The following is a 25,151-nucleotide window of genomic DNA, read 5'->3' on the forward strand; positions in this document are numbered from 1 at the left end:
GATCGTAACTCCTGTTAGAGAAAGAGGAACCTTCCATCAAGATCCCATCTTTCCCACCTAAGAGGACAGCACCTGGCCATCTTCACTTTGGGTTCGTCTATGAATGGATACATTAATCACCAATGACAGATGCCCAACCGCTTACAGCTTGCTAGTTTTTGCTGTGTTTGCATGTGTATACGTTCGTTAGCAAACATTTCTAGCGTCCTTGCCTCTGTTCTGCTTGGGCATCTTGATTCCACAAAGCAACAGCTTGTAACAAGCAGTGAGGAAGAGCTGCCCGTGTATTCTCCACAATCCCACAACATATGCGATCCTATCTGCATCTCTACATGGGAGCAGAGCAGTGGGCATTTTGGGTCTAGCCATCATCCCCTGCTGCAGTTGCATCCTTAAAGATTCATGAACAGGTATTTTCAGAAACAGCTCAGTGACTTGAAAGCATCAGTTTTTATTGGATGTCAATGGCGTATGTGATCCCACAACATTTAGGTCCTTTGACAACTCTGTTCTCCCATAATAAGGGAGTCCATAGGCAGACGCCTTTAGATCACTTTGGGCCTCAGTCAGCGGTAATTAACAAGAACACATGTGGTACTGCATTGCAGAAGCGGCTAAAAATGGCATTGCCCAGAGGAGGCAGCTGTAGGATCAACACAATTGATCCTCTTTTGGTATAATAAACCATCTCTTCAAACCTGAAATTAGTAATCCATTTCTCCCCTTGATATCACACCCTCGATTCAAGACAACAATTTCTCTGGTTACTAGTTGCCCACCCCTGTAACTGTGTTAACTCAAGTCTGGGCTATGAGCACACAAAGACCTGAGTGCCTGTTTCACTGCTCCTCCGTGCCATGATGTGGCATCCCTACAGTTGTGGCCCCATCCCCGTGTGGCGATGCGGTGCTCAGGTCAGAAGGAAGGGGTGTGCGCAGGCCCGGCCAGGCACTGTGCAGCAGCAAGGGTTCCTGTGGTATGAGATGGGTCGGGTCTTTTTTCTGCTTCCTTTCTTGTTTGTTTGCAAAAGGAATCAACAGTGGGATGTCATTGCATGACTCAGAACTGGAGCCCTCAGTATGGGTGAGTAGCATTTAGGCTTTCATCTGGTTCTGCCTTGGACCACCCTGGCCCATGAGCTTTGCTGAGTAGTCAAGTGATGGGAAGTGGAGGTTTCCTCTTCGAAAAGACATTGCAGAAAACACAGTGTACCTCATTCCTAGCTCTTCCAAGAACAAAAATCAGCTAATCATACAATGGTTTGTGTCAGAAGGGGCCTTTAAAGATCATGTAGTCCAACCTCCCTGCCATAAACAGGAACATTTTTCACTAGATAAGGTTGCTCAAAAGCCCACCCAAACTGGCCTTGAACACTTTAATGATGGGGCATCCACAATTTCTCTGGACAACCTGTTCCAGTGTCTTACCACCCTTATAGTAAAAGATTTCTTCCTTATATCTAATGTACATCTACACTCTTATTTTAAAACTATTGCCCCTTGTCCTGTCACTATAGACCCTGGTAAAAAGTGTCTCTCCATCTTATGCCATCCCCTTTAAGTACTGAAGGGCTGCGGTAGGGTCTCCCTAGGACCTTCCCCAGGCTGAATAGCTCCGACTCTCTCAGCCTTTCTTCATGGGAGAGGTGCTCCAGCCCTCTGATCATCTTGATGGCCCTCTGGACTCACTCCAACAGGTCCATGTCTTGTGCTGGTTACTCCAGAGCTGGACGCAGGACTCCAGATGGGGTCTCACGAAAGCTGAGTAGAAGGGGGAGAATCGCCTCCCTTGACCTGCTGGCCACGCTTCTTCTGATGCAGCCCAGGGTAAGGCTGGCTTTCTGAGCTGCATGTGCACATTGCTGGCTCACATCCAGTTTTTCATGCACTGGTACCCTCAAGTCCTCCTCTGCAGGGCTGCTCTGAATCCATTCATTCCCCAGCCTGTATCGATATTGGGGATTGTCCCACCCTGGCCCAGGTGTAGGACCTTGCACCTGGCCTTGTTGAACCTCATGAGGTTCACATGGGCCCGCTCCTCCAGCCTGTCAGTGTTCTCCTGGATGCCACCCAGGATGTATCCCTTTCTTCTACCAAATCAACTGCACCGCTCAGCTTGGTGTCATCCACAGAATTTCTGAGGGTGCGCTCAGTCTATGCCCGTTGTCTGTCATTAATAAAGATATTGAACAGTACTGGTCCCAGTACGGAACCCTCAGGGGCACCACTTGTTACTGATCTCCGTTTGGACACCGAGCCACTGACTGTAACTGGATGTAGCCATGGAGCCAAATCCTTATCCATCGAATAGTCCATCCATCACATCCATCTCTCCAAATTAGAGGTAAGAAAGTTGTGGTGGACAGTATCAAAGACGTTACAGAAGCCCAGGTAGTTGGCAGGTAGCTTACTTCTAGTAAGCTTGGAGTAGCTCACCCTGCACTGTGTTTCCCAAGGACATCAGAGGTCATACCAACATTTCAGGTTGTGCCTGATGGGATCCCACTTGCCTGGAGGTTCCCTGCAGGCAAAGGTCCAGCTGAATTCACTGTCTCTGGGCTCCTCCTACAACTGGGAAATGTCGGAGGATCCAGCCCACAGCGGGGAAGGAGTTAAGTGCTTGACCAGCTGCCATCTATGAGGCACTGAATTCTTTCCCTGTGCAATCCAGCAGCCAGCATTAGGACAACGCTATATTTAGAAAGCTGATAAAGGTTTGGTGCTGACAGTTGTCCTGCCCCTTGATGAAGAAGCCGCAGAGCAAGCGAGAGGGGGCAGCTGATTTCTCTCCCCCTGTTACCATTCCCTGCCAGGATTCCTGCCCTACTCACCGGACTCCACGCCGTGCCTCCAGCAAGGACCCCTGGTGAAGTCGTCCAGGCACAGGGGGTAAGTGCCCTTCCCGTGCTCCCCTGCCTGCCCTGCCAGCAGCAGCCACCTCTCAGCCCCGCTGGTGGCACACGGCTGCCGTGCTCCCGCCTGAGGCTGGCTGCTGGGGCCCTCCGGAGCCGCCATCGGCTGCCACGGCACGGCACGGCGGGGCTGGCATCCCTCTGGCCGGCGCTGGGGAAGCATTGGTTGCGTGTTTTCATGTTCCTGACAGCGCTATGGCCCCCCTGCTCTCCCACACCTGGGGGAGGCACGGCAGCCTCCCCACAAAGGGTTATAAGGACAAAATCCTAAGGCTTAAAGCGCCTTTGGCCTTGAGCTTTAGGAGTGTTTCATTTTGGAGAGGCGATGTCTCATGTTTCTTGTTCCTTCCAGTCCGGCCCTGGCTGTGTATAGCTCCTTCCAGCCACCGCAAGGGCTGAGCTGGCCAGGGAGGGGATAGAGTTTCTGCCCCACCACCCCTTCCTTCCTGGCCTTCCTGCACGCTTACTCACAGGCAAGAAGGGCATGGGCGCTCGCTGGGGAGCAGCCAGGGAGCTGCACGAGGCCTGGGGAACGGCAGGCACCCTGGCCGAGGAGCCAGTGCAGCTGGCCTGCCGCAGGGGCTCCTTGCAGGGTTTGGGGAGCAAGATGTGGGAGCCCCTTCTGCTGTGCGCCCCCTGCCACCACCACCCCATGGCCGAGGGATGGGCTCCCACGTGGACCTCTGTAACGGCCCTCTCTCCTGCCGTGCTCCCCTCACAGCGGATCCTCTCACAGCCGCCATGGCCAGCGGCAGAGATTCGGACAGCGAGCAGGCAGTGCCCGACGAGGAGAAGGGACCAGATGTGAAGGCTGTGCAAGCCCACTATCTCCGCAGCCCCTCACCCAGCTTGTGAGTATGCTTGCGGCGGGCACTGCCATGGCCTCCTGGGCACTGCCACGGCCTCCTGGTAGCAGGCGGTAGAGCAGCTTGCCCTCCCTCCTCTTCCGCCACCTCCTCTCCGCACAGGCATTTGGATGGAGACGCTTCCTTGAGGCAGGGGTTAGCATACGAGCAGGGAGACAGGCAGGAGAGACAGGGCTCCTGCACTAATTCATCCATCCCGCTGAGAGAGTACACACACGCAGTGGGGATTAATTGCAGAAGGCGTTACTATGGGGTGGTGTCATTGCTCTTCCCTGCCTCATCCTCTCGCGTCCACCCGCGCGCTGAAACTTCTGATCCAGATTTCAACTCTTCCCAAATTCAGCCTTGTCTTCCTGTCCATTGTAAGGACCTGTGGATTTTTTAATGTTGATATTAACCTTTCCCAGCCCCAGAGAGACTGAGGAACTTCAAATCTGGGTTTGGGTCAGCGCATCTTTGGCTACTGGCTTCAGGCACTGAACAGGAGGCTGTCACAGTGCAAGCAAAAATTGAGTTACCTCAAGCAAACCAAGCATGATTAGATGTGTTTTCACCTAATACAAGGAAAAATGCATCCCTTAGTACTCTTTTCCTAAAGCAAAATGCTCTTCAGGGCTTTGTGTACACTTTGAGATGCTTTAGCTGAAGGCGGGGAGTAAGGATCGAGTTTAAAAACAACCTGCCCCAGTGGCCCTTCAGCAAGTAGGAGGTTATGAAATGTTTCCCATTAACTGTGGAGCACTGCAGAAAAATGAAGATAGAGTGCTTATTTCATTTAACTACATGCTTTTAAAAATTGTTTAGGAAGTACACTGAGCTCACATAAAGTAAAATTATGTATTGAACTTGGTAAATCACTCTCCTACTGTTCATCAGTCACTCAAAATGAATAGAAGCACCTCTCCAGTTTATTTTCTTCCCTTCCCTTCCCTTCCCTTCCCTTCCCTTCCCTTCCCTTCCCTTCCCTTCCCTTCCCTTCCCTTCCCTTCCCTTCCCTTCCCTTCCCTTCCCTTCCCTTCCCTTCCCTTCCCTTCCCTTCCCTTCCCTTCCCTTCCCTTCCCTTCCCTTCCCTTCCCTTCCCTTCCCTTCCCTTCCCTTCCCTTCCCTTCCCTTCCCTTCCCTTCCCTTCCCTTCCCTTCCCTTCCCCCTTCCCTTCCCCCTTCCCTTCCCCCTTCCCTTCCCCCTTCCCTTCCCTTCCCCCTTCCCTTCTCCCTTCCCTTCCCTTCTCCCTTCCCTTCTCCCTTCCCTTCCCTTCTCCCTTCCCTTCTCCCTTCCCTTCTCCCTTCCCTTCTCCCTTCCCTTCTCCCTTCCCTTCTCCCTTCCCTTCCCTTCTCCCTTCCCTTCTCCCTTCCCTTCTCCCTTCCCTTCTCCCTTCCCTTCTCCCTTCCCTTCCCTTCTCCCTTCCCTTCCCTTCCCCCCCCTTCCCCCTTCCCCTCCCCTTTTTTCCTTGCTGTCAATGCCGAGAGCAATGATGAAAACGCCAAGGTCCTTCCCAACCAGAGCGAAACCCTTGGAGCATCCAGGCTGGGGCAGTTTGCACCTGTGTGTTTCACGGCTGCTTGGGGCAGCCCCAGGTAAAAGTGCTGAGGCTGTGGGGGCGGATGACTACCAGCTGTTATCTTTTGATTGAGCTTGGAGGCAACCTTTACAGCAAAGTGAATTAAAGGCAGGGCATAGTTGCAAATGTGTGTCATGTCCTGTAAATGAGGCTGAGAGTCCCCTTGCTCACCTCATAAACTCCTTTGAAGAGCTAGAAAGGGATTACTTTCCGTCACGGTTGACAAGTGCTGGAACACCACTAAATAACGAGACCATTAACTGGTTTCCGATGGTTGTGCCTTCCATTTTGATTCTGGAGAATGAAAGCAGTTTAACTCTCCAGACACTTTGCTGCACCCTGACTGCACATTAATTGCCCTCCCTCCCCTGCGTTAATTAAACAAAAACAACATGTTGCAAGTACCGCGAGCCTGCATTGCCAAGTATCTTTTGTGATGGCAGCAAACTTGTCCCGATGATCTGTACCATCTATCTGGAAGGAAATGTAGAGGGTGTGCATCAGGGAAAAAGCTCTGTAAAATATTTTAAGATAGTCTGAGGAAGAAGAGATTTGCTTGGACTGTGCAGGTGGACCCAGATGAAAATAATGTTTTCAAGATTGTGGCCTTTTTTTGCTTAACAAAAACTTAGGTAAATCATACTGTGTGTTGAAGAACTCCCTTCAGAGGTGTTTGTGGGTTTCATAGTTGTTTCTGAGCTGCAGTTAGACACCATCATGTGAGTGGAGAGACTGACCACAGATTCAGGCTAATGAAGTGACCAATGTACTGAGTGTTGAGGGAGAGATTCACAGCTTCAATCTTAATGCTTGCCTTACAGCTTGTGAGAACTCAAAGGATGCTTGTAGGCAATTAGCTAACAGAAAAAAAAAAACAAACCAAACCAAAAAAACCCAACACCCTTCTAGCATCATTGTTTTGAATTGTTCAATAAATTCTAGTTAGGACAATGTTTATGTATGTCTGCCTTAAGTGAGAGCTACTTGTGAGACTGTTCCTTGTGATCCATCCCCCTCCCAGTCTCAGACCAGACACTGATCTTCTCTACCCTGAAACTTCACCACTCCATTGTCTTGCGCTCCCAGCCCACTGCAGCTCCTCCCCATGGGAGGTATCCTGCAAACACTGGATACCAAGGCATATTTGAAGCCTGTAGTGCCATCCTGGAGAGCAGAGTGGGGGTGAGGGGTGGGAGAAGAGCTGGAGCTTCAAAAGGTCCTCACTGCTCCAGTTCTCTGCTGCTTTCTTCTGGAATGGGTGAAAAGGGCTGAAGTCCTGGAGATGGGGTCCCAGTAGAGGACATTTGCCTGATAGGCGGCGTGGTTGGTTGGCAGGTATTCAGTGATATCGGACACCGATACCGAGAGCATCTTCATGGAGCCAATCCACCTGTCATCTGCTGTGGCTGCCAAACAAATAATCAATGAAGGTAAGAAGAGGAAGGGTAAAAGAACTGTCTCAGTAACAGAGTCTTGAGTTGCACTTGTTTTGCCTTTCTCATCCAGAGATCCTAAAATGATAAAAAAGCCTTTATGAGAAAACTCCACATGAGGTAGAGGTGAAACCCACAAAGAAATAACAATTTACAGAAAGGTTTGGTGGCTTCCTTTGAAGTTGTGCACTGAACCTGGCAGAATCATGGACCACAGTGGTGAATACAGTTTGACTGCTGGTTGCTTGCTGCCACAAGCTGGATAGAATAAAATAGAACAGAACAGATTAAACCAGAATCTTTCAGTTGGAAGGGACCTACAACGATCACCTAGTCCAACCGCTTGACTAATTCAGGGTGACCAAAAGCTAAAGCACGGTATTAAGGGCGTTGTCCAAATGCCTCTCAAACACTGACAGGCTTGGGGCATCAACCATGTCTCTGGGAAGCCTGTTCCAGTGTTTGACCACCCTCTCAGTGCAGAAATGCTTCCTAATGGCCAGTCTAAACCTCCCCCGGCACAGCTGTGAACCATTCCCACAGGTCCTGTCACTGGATATGAGGCAGAAGACATCAGCACCTCCGTCTCCAATTCCCCACCTGGGGAAGCTTTAGGGAGCGGCCGCCTTCTTCTGGGGCTGGAGCAAGCGTGCACGTAACTCCCAGGCCTTTGGCCGGTGTGGGTCTCTGGGCTGAGAGGACAGTGCAATATGCTCTTCCCATTGCTGACTACCTTGAGGCTGCTAGAAAAGCATGTGCAGGCACACACTGCAGACGGGATGGTGTGATGTTACTGGGAAAAAAAGCAGGCCACAGGGCTTGTCCCAGGAACAAAGAATGACAGGTGCTGCGGTTTAACCCTGGCCGGCAACCCAGGATCATGGTCGCTCGCTGCCCCTCGCCCAGAGGGATGGGGAGGAGGATCAGGAAGGAACGTAAAACTCAAGGGCTGAGATAAGAACAATGTAACAGGCAAAGCAAAAGCCGCACACGCAAGCAAAGCAAAGCAAACCCAGGGATTCGTTCCCTACCCCCCACGGGCAGGCAGGGCTCGGCCATCCCCGGGACAGCGGGGCTCCAGCACACAGAGCAGTGACTCGGGAAGACAAATGCCATAATGCCAGATGTCCCCATCTTCCTTCTTCCCCCAGTTTATATAGCCAGCATGACGTCCCATGGTAAGGAATACCGCTTTGTCCAGTTTGGGTCAGCTGTCCTGGCTGTGTCCCCTCCCAGTGTCCCGTGCCCTCCCCAGCCCTCTGGCTGGCAGGGCCCAAGAAACTGAAAAGTCCTTGATTTAGTATAAACATTCCCTAGGAACAACTGAAAACATCAGTGTCTATCAACACTGTTCTCACACCACATACGAAACACGGCCCTGCACCAGCTACTGAGAAGAAAATTCCATCTATCCCAGCTGAAACGAGGACAACAGGTCATATATTTGCATTGGTTTTACATACTCTTAGTTACAATGTCAGTTTATTCCAGAACTGAAGACAACGGACACCAAGGTAGATTCAGTGTGTCCCAGCATGTTAGAGTCTGCGCGGCAGCTGATGGTGGAAGACCTGTACAACCGAGTTAAGGAAAAGATTGATGACACCAGCTTGTTTAACACACCATGTGTGATGGACTTGCAGAGGGCACTTGTGAAGGACAGGCTGGAGACCCCCAGGGATGCTGTGGATGAAGTCTGGCCTAATGTCTTCATAGCAGAAAAGTGAGTGCCAGCTTTTGTCATGAAGTTGCATGAGATTCCCAGTGATGGGAAGGGTCAGATGGAACCACTGAAGGCATAACATATATTACATGCATCTAATACCCTGCATCCCTAGAGAGCCCCACAGTGTTTTTCAGATACGCTCACAAAAACCTCTGTGTGCTGAAAAGTAAATACTTCTGGAATAGAATCAGCAGCTTTCCTGTGCTATTTTGATGCTTCTACAATTTAGGAGAGGAAAAGGCAAATGAGCCCAAATTACACTGTTCTGGTGGGAGTTTGGTCCTGAAATGGGGACTAAAGTCTTTGTTATGTAAAAGAGAGAGAAAAAAGAAATACCGTAGCGACTATGAAGTGGAAACGGTTAGGTCTTCTGTACCATGGCTCAGCTGTCTGAGACAACTGTGCAAGTGGCCAGACAATTAGAAAGGGATATGGTGTAAAGCGTCAATTACAGAGTGATAAAAATTGAGAAATAAGTAAACAGCCAGAACTTAGGATGGCAGGATGAGTTTAAAATCAAGCTGCAGTGGAAACTGACCATGCAAGTCTACTGGTGAGTGCAGGTTTCTCATTTTCTTTTCCCAGTGAGTACTGGAAAGGAATACCTGTAGAACTCTGAAAGGACATTAAGGTCTGAGTGGAGCTGTGTGTTGGATGAGTAACACAGACTGGGAGCTCTGCAGACCTTGTAGCAGACAGCTGCTCCCCTACCCAAAATAGGAGCACTGGTATCTAACATCTGTTTTTTCTTTTCTGAAGAAGCGTTGCAGTGAATAAAAGCCGTTTGAAGAGACTGGGGATCACACATGTCTTGAACGCAGCTCATGGTACAGGTGTATACACAGGACCAGGTTTCTACAATGGTCTGAATATCCAGTACATGGGCATTGAAGTGGACGATTTTCCAGATATGGATATCTCCAAACACTTCCGCCCAGCTGCGGAGTTCCTTGACGAAGCACTGCTGACTTACAGGGGTAAGAGGAGAAGATTGTGGTGGTTCCAGACTGCTTGGGAATTAATGGGTGGAAGCGTTACGCTGATAACCAGCCGATGCCGCATTTGTAATTGGGTAGAAGGCAGATACGTTGTCCTCTGCATCCATTATGGTGAACAGTTCTTGCCCGTTTCTGCCAAGCCTCATTCAAAACAGGAGGGGGCAAACGAGTGAGAGGGGGCAGCTCAGCAGCCCCTGCTGCAAGCCCCATGCCTTGGGACTCAAACTGGCTGCAAGCCACCTCCCTCAGCTGTTTTGAAAGTACCCTACCATTGCAAAGAGGTGAAGCCCTGCTCCAATAAATGTTATTTCTTATACTGATATTAGCTAATATTACATGTATTGATATATTCCTGCACACCATGAGTTTCAGTTTTGCCGGCATGCTTGCTACAATAGAACAGGCTGATTTACTAGAACAATCCAAACAGCTGGGCTGAGCCTCTGGATGTCTACACCCAGGCTACTGTATAATTTGCCGGACTCCAATTCCATGGCAACTGTTATTCTGTGGAGCTCCAGCACATACTGGTCATTTTGTTGCATCTTCAATGGATACACATCTTTATGGAATTCAATATGAAAATGAACACCACAACCAGTGATATTCTTCATATATGTATTCAATGCATTTAATTTTTGTAGAAGCACAACAGGTTACCTCTTAGTAGAAGCGACAGTGAGAAAAGTGGTAAGTTTTGTTAGCACACAAGAAAAGTTGAACCGATTTTAATAGCTCACCAACAACGTGTGGAGGGACACTCTACCCACCTATGTTCTTCATCATAACTCCCGTTGTTACCCTTGGCATAGGACAGATGCTTACTGCTGCTGGCATTCATCGACCCTTCAGCTTACTAACCCAGCAAAAATGACAGCCCAGCAGGGAAGAGATGGTTTTCCGTTGGATTAGTGAGCTGAACTGGCTCATTAAAGGGCCAGGTGAGTACCAGAGCCCACACATGGAGGGAGGCACTGAGGCAAAAGAGCCTTGAAAAAAAGCAGAGGGATGAGATCTCCCCCTTTTGATGAGCTGTTAGATAGGCTTTACGGGCTGTTAAAACACTTGGAAGGCAACTGAGACTCTAGATACTAAGAAAGGTGTAAAAGACGCTTTGAGATTGTAGGTATAGGTACCTTAGGTAAATACTTGCAGTACCATACCAGCAGTCAGAAAGGCGGTGTTTAAACTGGCTTCATAAAGCTTCAGTGCAAACAGTTTGATTAAACTGGAGTTAATCACACATGTAGAAACAGTAATTTCAGTTATTTGCAAGCTAGCAAAGCATCATTTACATTCTCTTCATATTTACAGGCTTTTCTTTAACTGTAATTTGCTATAAAAGTAACTTTAAAGAATGATTCCTCTTTGCCAAAGCTGTTTTCTGCAGGAGGTGGTTTCTGTGTAAATGCCAGGAAACAAAGCAGATCCTCAGCTTTGATTCTAGCTCTTGCAGCCACTGTTTACAGAACAGCGGGTCCCAGCAGTTTGAAGCAGCTGTATCAGTTTGTCAGAGTCAAAATCAGCTCTCTTCCGCTAGCTGCTTGCTTCTCCTATTCCCAGATATACTGTGACTCTGGCCTCCAGCCAGTCTACATGTAGCTGAGTGTACCTTGCAAAACAGCAGATCTGGATTCTGGCAAAAATGTAATTAGATGAATATGAAATTGTATTTAAGTCCTATAATGCGCCTTATAAAAAAATTATTTGCTTATCCTCCCAATACCTTCTTGGAGGCTAATGCTAATATCTCCCTTTCTACATACGTGGAAGCTGAAGCCTGGAAAGCTTAAATGTCGTCCCCTAAGTCAGCCAGCAGGTCAAGAACACTGTATCACTTGTCCTTCTAATGCCTATTATAAGCTTTTCGTTTATCTGGGGAAGTGAAGAGTATAGGTGAAAATACAAATATTATTTAGATTGTTGTAAAAAGTGACTGCTCACAGATTTCGAAACGAATGTGCTTTTTATTCATACCTATCTAGATTTTTATTAAGATAAAGTTAACAAATATTTAGTATTGGTTTCAGTCACTGAAACATATAATCTAACACCGTTCAGAGAATGCTTTTGTGCTACGTATCGGAGCAAGATCTCTGTGTTCCTGGAAACAGCTAATTACTTTTGTATTCAATGTCTGTAGGCAAAATCCTGGTCAGCAGTGAAATGGGAATCAGTCGCTCAGCTGTGCTGGTGGCCGCTTATCTGATGATCTACCACCATATGACCATCCTAGAGGCTCTGATGACTCTGAGAAAGAAGCGCGCCATTTACCCCAACGATGGCTTTCTGAAACAGCTAAGGGAGCTCAACGAACAGTTACTGGAGGAACGAGAGCTGGAGCATACTGGAGATGAAGAAGTCACTCCTAGTCAAAGTCCTGTTGTCCCTGCAGGGACTTCTTCCCAGCTGTCTGGAGCTGGGGACTCAGAAAGCATCACGGGAGCCAAAGCCCACTCCATCACAGTAGAAGAAGAGGACACCAGCAGCCTGCTGGATAGCCTTATGAACTCTTCATCAGTGGGAAAAACTAGCTGGGCTTCCAAACACTCCACCCTCATCAGCGAGGAGGAAGAAGAACAGTTGTATGAGGAATGGAGGAAGAAACAAGGCCTGCCTGCAAAGGAACCAGGAGTTAACCATGGAAGAAGAACATCTCCAAAGCTTCCAGATCAGGAAGGGGAACAACCTGAGGAGGATGTGGAACAGAGGATCCATGACTGGCAGCGCAGAAATGAGAAATACCAAATGGAGGGTCCACCCAGGGAGGAGGATGGAGATTTCAACATGGGAGGAAGACCTCACCCATCAGGAGAATTCAGTGACATTGAGAGCGTGAGCAGTTTTGAGATTCGAACCCTAAAACAACAGCTGGAAGCCAGTAGCTTTAGCAGCATGAGGAGGAGCCGCACAGGCTCTATGTCTTCAGAGAGCACTTGGGACATGTGGAACCAGAGGCTTCTGGAGATCGAGAAGGAAGCTGCACAGAGGTATCGTTCTAAGAACAGAAACTGTGGGGAGAGACATTCCCCAGAAACAGGAAAAAAGGAGAAGGATGTGGATGAGGAGAGTGTGTTTTCAGACAGTAGCTCCTTTTACAATTTCTGCCAAAAGAACAAAGACAAGTTGACCCCTCTAGAAAGGTGGAAGATCAAGAGGATCCAGTTTGGCTTTCACAAGAAGGATCTAGAACCATCATCATCATCTGCACCGTCTCCAGCAGAAGATGGCAGCCAAGCAGAGGGGGAGGGGGCAGAAGGGAAGAGTTTGTCAGATATTAACCTGACAGCTTACCAGGCGTGGAAGATGAAGCGGCAGAAAAAGGTGGGTAATGAAAACAAGGAGGAATTTGTGGAGTTTGCCAAAATTGAGGATTCTGCTTCAGCTAAGAAGAAGCAGAGGCGTGTGGAGCTCCTTGAACGTTCAAAGAAAGTTTTAGAAGAAAGCCAGTCCATGTGCAGCTGGGAGACAGACAGTACGATGAGTGGGAGTATCCCACTGTCAGCTTTCTGGCCTTCAGCACCTTCTGCAAGTGGTGCCGAGGATGCAGCTTCTGCACTGAGCGTGCAGACAAACAATTCATCGTTATCACAGACCAGGAGCAGCACGGGGGCAATCCAGCCTCAGACGCCAAGTATACCCCTGCCCAATCTCGCAGTTGGCCCAGGAGACACAATCTCCATGGCAAGCATTCAGAACTGGATCGCTAACGTGGTCAGTGAAACCATTGCTCAAAAGCAAAATGAGATCATGATGCTGTCCCGTCCATCATCTGCCATGGCCTCCAGCGTGATGTCAGGAGACATCGGCAGGCGTGTAGATGATGATAAGGCTTCTCTTCTCAGTGCTCAGAGTGGTTCATCTTTTGCTACCTCTCAGCTTCGCCAGCAGGACACGCACAGGGCTGAGTCGCAGTCTGTCCTGTCTTGCAGTACCTCAGCAAGCGCAAGGACAGAAGGGACTAGTTCAAACCTGAAGACAACACAGACAAGCAAGCCACTGTACAGCCTCTTTGCAGATCATGTTGACCTAAAGAAACTCAGGAGGAAGGAGAAGGAGATGCAGATGGAAATGAGAGAGAAAATGTCAGATTATCAAATTGAAAAGGTGATCAGAGACAATAAACGCAGCACTTTATTTAAAAAGAAGGTGACCAAAGGAGAGGAAAATGAAGTAGAAGATGACAGAGAGAGTACAGCAAGCAGCCACAGGCGGCCCTGGCAAGCAGATGTTGACAGAACTGATACAGGCTTCGATCTGTCCGGTCAACCTGCAAACACAGGCGCACCAAAGTCAGAGACAGAGAGCGATATTACTAGGTGGCTCAGTGGCCTGAGAGCAGAAAGAGAACCGCCATCATATTATGATCAAAGTGAGAAGGCTAGAGAGAAATACAGCAGATCATCCAAAGTTAGAGAGATGGATTCTGAAACATCCAGTTACAGGTTCTCCAGATCCCAAAGAGAAGAGCTGGACAGCTGTTCTTCCTATGAGTCAAAAGGAGATTCACTGAGAACCATGTCAAGATTTTCCTCTGCTTCTGCCAAAGAGGACAAAAAGATGTATAAGTTCACAAGGTCAAGGGTCAGTGAGACAACAAGTTCCAGAGAAAAGAGCCCAGAGCTGCCTGTTTTCAGCCAAACACCTGAACCGTCCTTTGACTCTGGATCACCTGAGTCATCTACACAGAGTCGAGTTAGATCTCATCATGTGGAGGCGTGTGAAGAGGAGGCCAGGTCGGACATATCAGAATTTGGAGCTAAGAGGAAGTTCACCCAGAGCTTTTCAAAGTCTGAAGAGGATGGAAAGAAGGAGGCAAAAGTGGAACAAAGTGAGGAAAGATTTGCATCTAGACAGTTCTCTCAGTACAGGCGAAGCGTGCGTAAAGAAGAGGAAGAAGAGATGGATGATGATGCCATTATCGCTGCTTGGAGAAGCCGACTAGAAGAAACTACGGCAAAGCTCCGGCGGCGAAGGGAAGAGTGACCAAGATCAGATTATAGGAACACAAGCAGAGCCACAGAGTCCCTGAATCACTCATCATTATATTTCTGATAATCCTTTGTGGTTTGTAGGGCATTTCCTGCAGATAGTTCTCTTCTTAATCAAAAGCGATAAAGGGAAGAGGTCAAGTTTTGGAAGTGTTTGTGGTTTGTCAGAAAGAAGATGCTAGTGTTAAATGATCAATGTAGGTAGGAACACAATGTTAGAAGCCATTAGGAGCCAGACGATGTTTCAGCAGCAAAAGCGAGTAATGGTGGCACCTCAATTCAAAAGACCAATCACATCCCATTTTGGTTATTTCAATTTCCTAGTCTCGTTAAAGACTGGACATATTTTTTTCTAGGATCTTTTTGATCATAAATGGAAGAAGCCAACAGCCTTTTCTAGGAACTTGAATGTTCCTCTCTTAATCAGTGTTACTTTATACCGCTAAGAAGATACTGCCAGGTAAGCTCCATTTTCTGCACCGGTCTTACGAATGTCTACAGAAGTAACAGTTCAGGAGAATACATGTACTGTTTTTACTTCAATAAGTAGCAGAAGCAAAGTGAAATACTAGAAAAAAGAAGATGCCTCCTTCTTTTTAGAAGTTCAGTGCAGTAACGAATGTATTCCTGTGGTACCATTGTTTTCTGTTAGGTGGAGTCACCTCTGCTCCGGCATGGTTGGTTCCTGCTAATAACTTTGGGTCAACAAAGGACAAACGCGGTAATATTATCAGCCAGCTAAAAATTATGTTCTAATGTAGTTAAAGCGATGGCATTGGAGTTAGGGTTAGGGTTAGTGTTAGGTTAGGCTGGGTTTCTGAAGTACTGACTTTAGTTTGTTTTACGTATGCAGCTCAGCTAAGTCTGTACTTTTATGCCTATAGTCATGTATTAATTTTCAACATGATTGCCTTAAAAGAATAAGAGTGATACACAAACTGACCTCATAATAGAATGATGTATAAGTAAAGCATTGGTATAAGGCACCACGTGCCTAAGGACAAATGTGTGTCTGTTGAAGGTGGCACTTGGACGCTGGTTTTTAGGAGGTGGCAGGTTAGGCTGGTGTGTTACGGGTACTGTGGTGTTTGGATCTGAGCCGCAGAGCCTGCTTTTCGGAGTGGGCGGAGGGGGCACAGCCTCCACGTTAACGGAGTACACCAAGCTCTGAGCCTCATGTCCTGCCGTGCCCTGCAGAGCCTTGTGAGCTTGTGTGACACGACCTGCCAAGCCTGCCACAGCTTCGCTGCCTGGCTGGTGCCACGCTGTGTCTTTGATGCATCCAAGTGCCCCAGCTCCCTGTCACCAGTCAACATCCTCCACCCCTCTCCTATAAACACCTAGGCCAGTTTATCCTGATTTCTACTCTGCAATTATCTGCTCCCTCTTCTGTACAGGCTGTATTTTGAAATAACAAAGCCCTCTGGCAGAGCTAAGTGTAAAACGACAATGGAGGGATGATGCAGTATTGCTCCCTCACAGGAAGTTTTGTCTTTCTTTTTCTTGTCATCCCTTCTCCCTCCCACTGCGATGCTTCGAGCTCACCATTATTATTACGTTAGTACCTCTCCCTATTTTATTTCTGTAATATAGACAGTAAGCTCCACAGGGCAAGGGCCTGGTCTTTGTCCTTGTCTGTGTGAGGCCAGGCACATCAGCAATGCTATCTAAATAATGATTACTGATAACAAAATGCAGCTGCCAATTTTCCTAAAGTTAGACTCATTTCTCTCAACTATAACTCACTGATTAGACATTATCTCCGCTTCTCTGAAGGTAAAGATGACTCTTTCTGACAGCCAGGACTAGGGTAAATGATAGCTACTTATTGTCAGGTGAATGGAGTCTCAAAATCCGTTGATTGAACAATAATAGGGGTACAAAAATAAGAGAAAGAACAGATTTTACTGCTGTGGGGTGGGGTTTGGTTTGGGTTTTTTGTTGGGTTTTTTTTTTGGCATAAACTCAGATTACATTTCTGATGTACACAAGGAACATGGTCTTGTTAATGTTTCAGGCATTCAGAGATGCTATAAGGCTTATAATGCACTTCTACCGCAATATAATATGTAATACAATACATCCCTTATTTCTGCATACTTTTGTGAGGTGTATTTTTTTGAAGTAGTGGAGTTTCAGGCTTTGTCACCACGCTGAGATTTCATATTGAATTTCTGCAGCGCGTGTTAGGATAGGCGTTTTCCTCTTCAGCCCTGGTAAAGGCGCTCTGTGGAAAACAACTCTGCATATGCATATTTGGAGCATGCTTTAATTTCAGTCTGGAAAAGCTCTTCCGTTTCGATGGATCAAAGTGGAAGGGTGCAATACCTTCTGGCACTGACTTTACCTTTTTACCAAAGGCTGGTTCCCTCTGAAAAACCTCTCTCCCGCTTTCTGTGCCTGGCTGCTGTTCTCAACAGAAAGGTCTGTCCTCTGCGGTACTGTAGGGGGCATCTTACACTGTAGAAGATGAGCGTTAGATGATGTAGTAATTGGTTTCATTTTGCACTGTACAGCACAGCCTTTGTTTGGGTAGCGTTTTGATTTAAACAGTAATCTAGGTCTGCTGCACAAATAAATTATTCAAGACCGAGGGGCAGAATATGGTTCTGTAACAAGCCTGCGCCAAACCATCTTGATAGTGAGTTTTGACCCTTCTGGGAAAGGGTTAAGTGGGTTCTGCTGACTCATTGAGGTAGGTGGCTTATTAGTTCACTTGTGTAAAAGGGAGATAAAAATGGTTTGCTGGGGAGAGGCCATCTAAGATGCTGGCTGAGCAGTCATAAGGGAGAAGCCTTAGAAATAGCTGAACTTTATTTTCTTATTGCTTATATCCTTGTTAATAAAGCCAAACCCCCAAAGCAATAAGGGGGTGGGGATCATTTTGGACTCTATTCAGTGTACGGCCTGTGCTTGAAAGTGAGATGGGAAAGGCTCCAGCTCGCAGGTATAAATTACATGAAACAGTGACATAAAGACCTTGCATGGTGAAAATATTAAAGCATTCAGTCATAAGACCAATAACCAGGAGAGACAGAAATGGAGAGGTTGAAGGCAGGCTAGAAAGTCAGGTTTTAAGATGAGAATTTAGCAGGAGACAGGGAATCGCTGAAAGGGGATAGGTCTGCACAGACTGTTTCAGGTGACCAGAGCTGCAGAGTGAATGTTTTTTGCAGCAGTGACACTGGTCTGATGCTAGATTAAAGGAGTAAGTACCCAAATTTATCTAGGAAGGATTTTTCAGCGAAGATGCGCTGGGACTGATGTTTTTGCTCAGCCTCAGTTTGCTGCTGTAGGCAGAAGGGGTTCTTTTGGCATTGTATAGTGGAAGGTGAAAGTGCAAGGAGCATTCATACAGTCAGTTAAGAATATAAACACAGGGACATCAGAAAGGCTGTACAGGGTCAGACCAAAGGTCCATCTGGCTCAATATCCTGTCTCTGACAGAGAACAACGGTGAATACCTAGGGAAGAATATAAGAGCAGTGATAGAAGTGATATTTCCCCAGCATGATCTCTTCCAGCTTCTAATCATTTGCAACTCAAGGACTTCCTGAGCCAGATGTGATATTTTTGTATTTAATAGCCCTTGATAGATTTTCCTTCTGTGGAGGTGCCTAGTCATTTTTGAGTTATAGCCATTATAGCCTTGTACCCGCTAGCCTCTGTGATCTCTTGCAGCAAGAAGTCCCACAACTTACTCTACCCTGAATGCTAAGCCATCTCCTTTTTGTCTGTTCTGAACCCACTGCCACCAGCCTCCTTTAATGCCAGATAATCTCTAGTTAGTATCTACATGCCCCACAAGATTTTACTCCCCTCTGTCATTATGCCCCATCCTTAACTCTCTGTTTTTCAGCCCAAGTTACTCATTCCTGATATGCGACCTGCTCCATGTCTCTGATTATCCTGGCCATTCTTCTCCAAACCCTTTCCAGTTCTACTTTGAGATAAGGGACCAAATCCTCACACAGCTTGCAGGGTGCAGGCGTGGCAGGGATTTATCCTGTGGCATAATGACGTTCTTGCTTCTGTTCTCTGTTCCTTCCCGATCAACTCCTAACAGTTTGCATGGGGTTTTTCTGGCTGTTGCTGAGTACCAAGGTGATATTTTCGTGGAACTATTTTATTACGTACAAAATATGTTGTTGCTGGATGGCAATGGTCAGCTCTGAGATCATAATTTTATATGTTTTCTTATGTGTAATGCTTTGCATTTAGTAGCCTTAAATTTCATCTGCCATCTCAGTGCTCAGTCTCTCAGTTTCATTAAGTCCTTCTGGGTTTTTTCCACAGCCAGCCTCTCTTTTCTACTACTATATTTCCTTAATGTCCTTTGAACAGTGTGGAAACTCAGAGTATGTGGGAAGCAGAGAAGTTAAGGAGGGATACATGAGAGAGAAACCCATTTGTTGTTGGTCTGGGTGAAGTTAAGAAGTGAATGATGAAAGCTGGAGAGCGAGGAAGTAAAAAGTGTTCAAAAAGAGATCTGAAGACGATAGGCAAATTAAGAAGGGGCCCTACAGCAGAGGGAGACAGTAAGATACATATGTAAGCCAAAAAGGCTAATGCAAAATATTAGTATGTTTAGATGTACAAAAATCCAGGGAAAGGTTACAGGGCAACCTCTGTGGGAAGGAAGAGGACGGTGGGATTTACAGAAATTACAGATTTGAGAGAAATGTGAAGGGGACTGTGAGAAATGGAAGGGGTGAGAGACATTAGTGGGACACAGATGATAAAATGGTGTCTGTTCTAGACTAGGAATTCAGTGTGGTAGAAGCAAGTTTGGAAGAAGTGGAAATGTGCCAGAAGTAAGTTATTCCTAGTGTAACAGCTGCATTCTGCATGGCAATACCGAGAGGTGTGGGGCCATGGCCCATTTCCCTGCATCTAGGATTTTCAGGGCAATTTGATTTATTGTGTGCGGCACTAGTTTAGATTGGGTAATTTTAAAAGCAGTTTAGCACCATTTCCTTCTTTTACAGCTCCTTGAGAAATGCTTACGCATTAGCTATAGTGGTGAGCTAGGTGAATTATGAGACAAAAAGTTTTACTTGGGGATGGCTACGTTGCATTGCCTGCCTTTCCTTAAAGGGTTTAGCTGTAATACATTCAATATAGACATTATAACATGAAAACACAGTATCCATGACCTTCCTAAATTTATAGACAATCCAACAGAGGTGCAGAAAGCATGTGATTAATACAGTCTAGGGCTCGGAAACAGACACTGCATGCTCACGTACTGCAGCAAAATCTCTTTGAGAGTTACCTATTTGTTCTCAGGAATTTCACTTGTCATTTAGAAAAATGACAGTGGGTTAAATGTCTGGATGTTCTAATTGCGAAGAAAACATCCAAAATTGGAGCTATGTGTAACAAACAACGGTTCTCCAGAGAGGTGGGAGCATAGCTCTAAATGTGAGTTGCCCCAGTGGTCTCAGCAAGGTGCTAACTTACTTGCTTAGGAGTAATAATTTAAATGCCAGTAAGATTTGTCACATTGTTCTTCATATAAAAAAATGGAGAAAGGTTCAAAGTGCATGTATTTAGGTTGTGTACTGCCAATACCAGCGTAATCTACTTAAATGAACACCCTGTCATTTTGGCTACCCCTAGGAACAGAAAATTTTTGGACGTAGAAGAATCTTATCCTTTTTTTTTCCCCCTAGACTGCCTTTTGTTCTTGAGCACATTTAAATGTGTTCGGGAGCTGGTTTCATGCTCTTCCATCTATCCCCCTGTTACAACCATTCAGTAGCTTCTAAGCTGAGTGTTTTCCTAGGACTGCAGTTCCCCTGCGGCAGGGTGCACACACACGTACACACAAGCACACAAACATAAAGGAAAAACATTGTGACTCGTAAAAGCAGGTTTTTCAAAAAAATAGGATTTCAGTTCTTCCCGGGACCAACAAGTTAAAGTAGATGCTGGGATGTCTGTGCCAAGCTATCCAGGAGTGGCAATGTGAAAAGTGTCCTAGAGAGCAGAAGTGACATCATGTCTCTGTTTTCAACTTTCCTCTCTGAACTGCGTTTCAAAGATTTTTATTTGCATGTATCTTTAACATACACAAATGTAATCCTTGCACAAGAGCGTAACTGTTTTCACATATGATTCGTACGTGCAGGCAGATTGGTTTACTTTTAGCTAAGATATGTATGCCCTGGAAAACACCAATGGGTATAACGGAAAACTAGCTTCATTGTTAACTCTGGAGAAAACAATGTCTCTACATAATCAATCAATCAATCAATCAATTGCTTATTTTTTTCCAGTGCACCCTTCATGCCAACATGCCTGAATGCTTTACGGTCATTAAATTAAATCAAAGAACACACCACAGAATGGACAAGGCCAGATCAATAAATCTTAAAACCTGATTCGAACTTACCAAGGACTCTGCACAAGTAACCATGAAAGGAAGGATGACTCCAGTCAGAAGGGCATGTGTGCGGGCATAAAACTGAACCAAGCCATAGGTGATACTAGTTAGAAGACAGAAACATTTAAAGGAACTGATAATTTTTACAGCATGACCCAACTTCTAACAGCATCTACCTGGAGCTCATTGACTTCTGAGGTATTAGAAAATAACCATGGAGGCAAAAACTGTTTGCAACTGGCCAGACAGCTGTATGCTTCAGGTCACGTCCTGCCAGGACCATGCCTAATTTTAGAGATTTGGCTCTTTGTGATCTCTCCATTTGACTATTGCAGGGCACCATATCAAAGAGAGATGCTGCACACACAGCAGCTGGTATTAAACAACAAAAAAACCCATAAAAAAGTCACACACATTGTGTGACTGGTCTGTCTTCACGGACTATCCCAGCAGTTTAATCTTTGCAATGACTCCATACTGAACTCAGATCCAGTTGAAAGCCGTCCATGAGTTTGGCAGAACATCTCTCCCTCCTCGCTTGAGAAGAGAGCTTTATGAAACCACAATAGCCTTTATGAAACTGCCAATTAATGGGGGGCTTTGTACATGTTGCTCATAGAAGTTTCCTGGTAGCTGTCATAACCTATGAAGGTTCATTCCCAGAGCAGATAAAATGACCGCAGGCCTAACTACATTCAAACCCAAATGCTAAACCCCAATTCTTCAACTTAAACTTCCCTCCCTCAATAATTTTGCAAGGCATGTGCTCTTTAGTCTGTGAATTGGATCAAAAGTATTGCCTAGAGGCAAAGGGTCAGAGGAGATTCCACGTATGAAAAACAGGAGGCCCTCAAAAAGGTGCAACCTCAGTTGCTGAACAGACACCACAAATAGGATGGATAAAAGCCCACATGAGACTCTGGTGTGTGAGCAAGCAGAAGCTGACAGTTGCCCCTCAGGAATAAAGTATAAAGCTTTCAGTTCTGCAGGAGACGTGATCTGAAAGCCGGCTTCCTGAGAGCAATCACACCTGAACTGTTGCGTGGGGCTGCAGTTGCATAATTTAATAGTTGTCATGTTTCATCCCAAGGTGAGTGTTCCTGGTGGTAGTGTACATATAAAATTTGTAAGTCATTAGGGATAAAAGGGTCTATGCAAGAAAAGGTCAGACATTATCTTCATGACTGGCAGAAGGGGTCCGTATTAAAACAAAGAAAGTGTTTGATTTTCTTTTGAACATGGGCAGATGATTCAGACCCATGTGCCCTTCATATGCTCTGTCTCTCCCCTTCCCATCTCCTCTCTTTTGAAACAGATTTAAGTCCATCTACTTTTATATTTTCAAACCAAACCCATAAAAGGGCCATAAATATCATGACTCGCTAAAATGAAAGCTGTTTTCTTCTCCTCCCAGGAGACTCCTGCCTGAGAGAAAGACAGAAAGAGTTCACCTCTTTGAAAATTTCCTCCTCTGTTGAAGTAAAGCTGGTATCTAAGAGCAGTCTTCAAGGCTTTGTTCTTATCATCTTGACCTGGCTTTGTACCTGCTTCTCTCTGTGTTGCTTGTGGAAGTGTGAAGGACGGGGCTAGGGGAAGGAGTTTTGGCTATCACCGGCAGAGCAAGGGTCATGCGTGGAAAGGGATTTCATTGTGGTTTCAGAAAATGTTATAAACTCAGTGCACAGGCAAAAAGAATGAAGAAACTCATTCCCCTCCTGGATCAGACCGGTGATCCACCCCTTCTGTCTCTGATGTTGGCCAGCACCAGGTGCATCTCAGAAGGTATAAAGAAAGTTTAAGTGGGTAATTATGGAATAACTTGCCCTGAGTAAAATTTTTCCCCCACCTGGCCCAAAGCTCTCCTTCATCTCTCTTCCTTGGTTAGAGTTCAAGTCTATGCCCTGAAGCACGATGGCTTCTCTCCCTTCCAAACTGCTTTTCATCCTGGCCTGTCTAATGTAACTGCCTATGACAGTGATGGGATGTATAGGTCTTGTCCATTGAGAGTCTGTGACAGATCACAGCCTTATTGGAAAGAGAGGCAGAGAGGTGAAGAGAAGCCAAGGGAGGAGAGCATAAACTCAGATGAAATATCCATCAGGAAGATGGAAAGAAGAGTGAGTGCCTGAGAAACTAATTGCTGCCTGCTGTTCTGGGCTGTGGAGATAGCTTGCAAGTGGGCATTTTTGCTTTTCAGAGATTTCAGCCTGGAGCATGCTAGGAAAGCCAGCTCTTGTTGAAACTACTGTTCATCAATACTTCCCCCAACATATATTTAAAAACAAAAAACAAAAAACAAAAACCACCACGAAAAAACCCTGTAGAAGTATGAGAGTAGTTCTGAGAAAACTATTCTATCATACTCTGAGGGAGCTTTTTCTTCCACTGAAATTCACTGCTCATTTCTGAAAAGGTATTGGAGTAATCTGGGGCTACCGGACATTGAACGCTGATGAAAATCAGGCTATTTTTCTACTGCCTGAAAAGGATTTAGGAACCTAAATTCAGATATTCTTGTCTAGGTCCTCATCCTTATACTCCTGGAGCATATTAGAAAGTGGCGTGGAGGTTACCAGCTTCTGTGGGTTCATTGGATCATTGTGTCATGCATCAACATTTATGTGACACAATGCCAGATGTCCCAATGTAAAGGTGGGAATTGTCCGACAAAGCTTCTTGACTTTTTGGATGTTATCAACATTACCTCTGGTGGTAGCACTTTATGCTAGAAATTATTAACAAATTTCCAGGGAATGCTAAGTGTCCTTTCTAGATGGATACTTTCTGTAGTATGTAGACTGAATGACAGCTTTCTCTTATTTGTCCAGGAGTGCAACAGTTCCCAGGGAGAACGAAAGAAGACCTAGGTCTTGGATCATATCCAAGCCTCAGTAATGATTAGTTTCATTCCCACAGTATCCAGTTTCCCAAATTCCTTTCCTGCAAAAAGTACTGCAAAGTGATCCAGCATTTTCCAAGTGATGGGTGTTGCAATCTCACCTGATCTCCTGGATGCCACACTGAGGTGTTCAAAGCATCCCACGGGTATTTGTTCGGCACAGGGATTGTTCATTAAGAAAATTGACTGTATCATTTATACTGGGAACAGCTGCAGCGAGCAGTCGTGGCAGTGTTCAAGGCTCTGTAATCTTCTGTTAGTCGCCACTTGCCATTAAGTTTCTTTGCTGGCCGTAAAGGAGAATTGTAGGGGAAATGAGACGTGACAATGATTTCCCATTCTTCCAGCTCCTTTATCAATTCAGTAACAGGACATAGCATCAGAAGGTAATTTGTATTGTGGAATATTCACTAGCTTGCTATGGGGTAAAGGAGCAGCTGTTTGCCACAGATTAAGTCAGGGGATGCGTTTGTAGGAGGTAAACTGTGGGGCAAAGAGGGTGATGCCCCTATTTCCCATTTTCCCCACAGTCCACCCACGACTGACCCTTCAACACATCCATATTCAATATATTACAGGAACCTAAAAGTAAGGTTAGGTGGATTGTCTATCCATTAGACAGAATTAGTTTAGCCTGACCAGTGGGTGGTTAGTGATTTTCCCATTAACGCCTACAATAGAAACTAACTGCTTGCTAAGCGGAGGCTGCCCTTTACAAGTGTCCTTACCTACTCTCAGTTTTTGGGCTCCTGTGTCAACAAGGAGTGTTGTAAGGTAGGAATTGTCACCTCGGGACTGGGATCCTCAGCAGTGGGAGTAGTGGCCGCCAGCACTGCCTCTGAACCAAGCCTCCAGCCTGGCTTCCTGCGTATTTGCAGTCTAGGTTTAGCGCTGATAGGTTTGGGTACACCCCTGCGCTCACATCCCTTGCATTCTCTGGCTCCCTGTCATCCTTCTAAACCGAGCGGTGTCACCCCATCTCCGGACACAGGTCCCGGAGGGCTACCATGAGAAATGAATGAGGGAAACCCATCCAGCTGCCGCAGAAGGGGAGCTGGCAGCCCATTGAACTGACTAGGAGAGCACCTTCTCTAAACACATTTCCCATCATCTCTTACGCTCAGTAGTAACTGAGGGTGTTTCCCAGTTTCCCCTTTATGGTTTTTTTTTTTGTCTTTTGCGTGGAGACAGGCTGGCTCTTTTACCTTTAGTTTAGCTGAGGTTCTGCCACAGTTTTTATCCCGTAAGCCATATAGCAGTAAACCTGCTGGCATACACTGAAGGACCTCTTTCAAAGTAATACCATTTAAGCCCATCTTAATGGTGAAAGCTAAATATTTCCACACCCCCTCAGCTCCCTTTATTACAGGTCAGAAGCGTA

General features: G+C 46.2%; 1 protein-coding gene across 2 annotated transcripts; it reads left to right on the top strand.

Moving 5' to 3' along the window:
- Window positions 1–1,039: 1,039 nt before the first annotated feature.
- On the top strand, window positions 1,040–23,173 carry STYXL2 (serine/threonine/tyrosine interacting like 2). 2 transcript variants are annotated; one of them, XM_080374528.1, is made up of 6 exons: window positions 1,041–2,888; window positions 3,633–3,762; window positions 6,671–6,765; window positions 8,260–8,491; window positions 9,254–9,471; window positions 11,636–23,173. In XM_080374528.1, exons 2-6 carry the CDS (start codon window positions 3,653–3,655, stop codon window positions 14,476–14,478), a joined length of 3,498 nt encoding a protein of 1,165 aa, XP_080230654.1. In that variant the 5' UTR covers window positions 1,041–2,888; window positions 3,633–3,652; the 3' UTR covers window positions 14,479–23,173. The 2 variants fall into 2 exon arrangements, with proteins under 2 accessions (XP_080230653.1, XP_080230654.1); XM_080374527.1 differs by having other exon boundaries at window positions 1,040–3,762.
- The last annotated feature ends 1,978 nt before the right edge of the window (window positions 23,174–25,151 follow it).

The sequence above is a fragment of the Falco punctatus genome (assembly GCF_963210335.1).
Source record: "Falco punctatus genome assembly, chromosome: 2".
Classification (NCBI taxonomy): Eukaryota; Metazoa; Chordata; class Aves; order Falconiformes; family Falconidae; genus Falco; species Falco punctatus.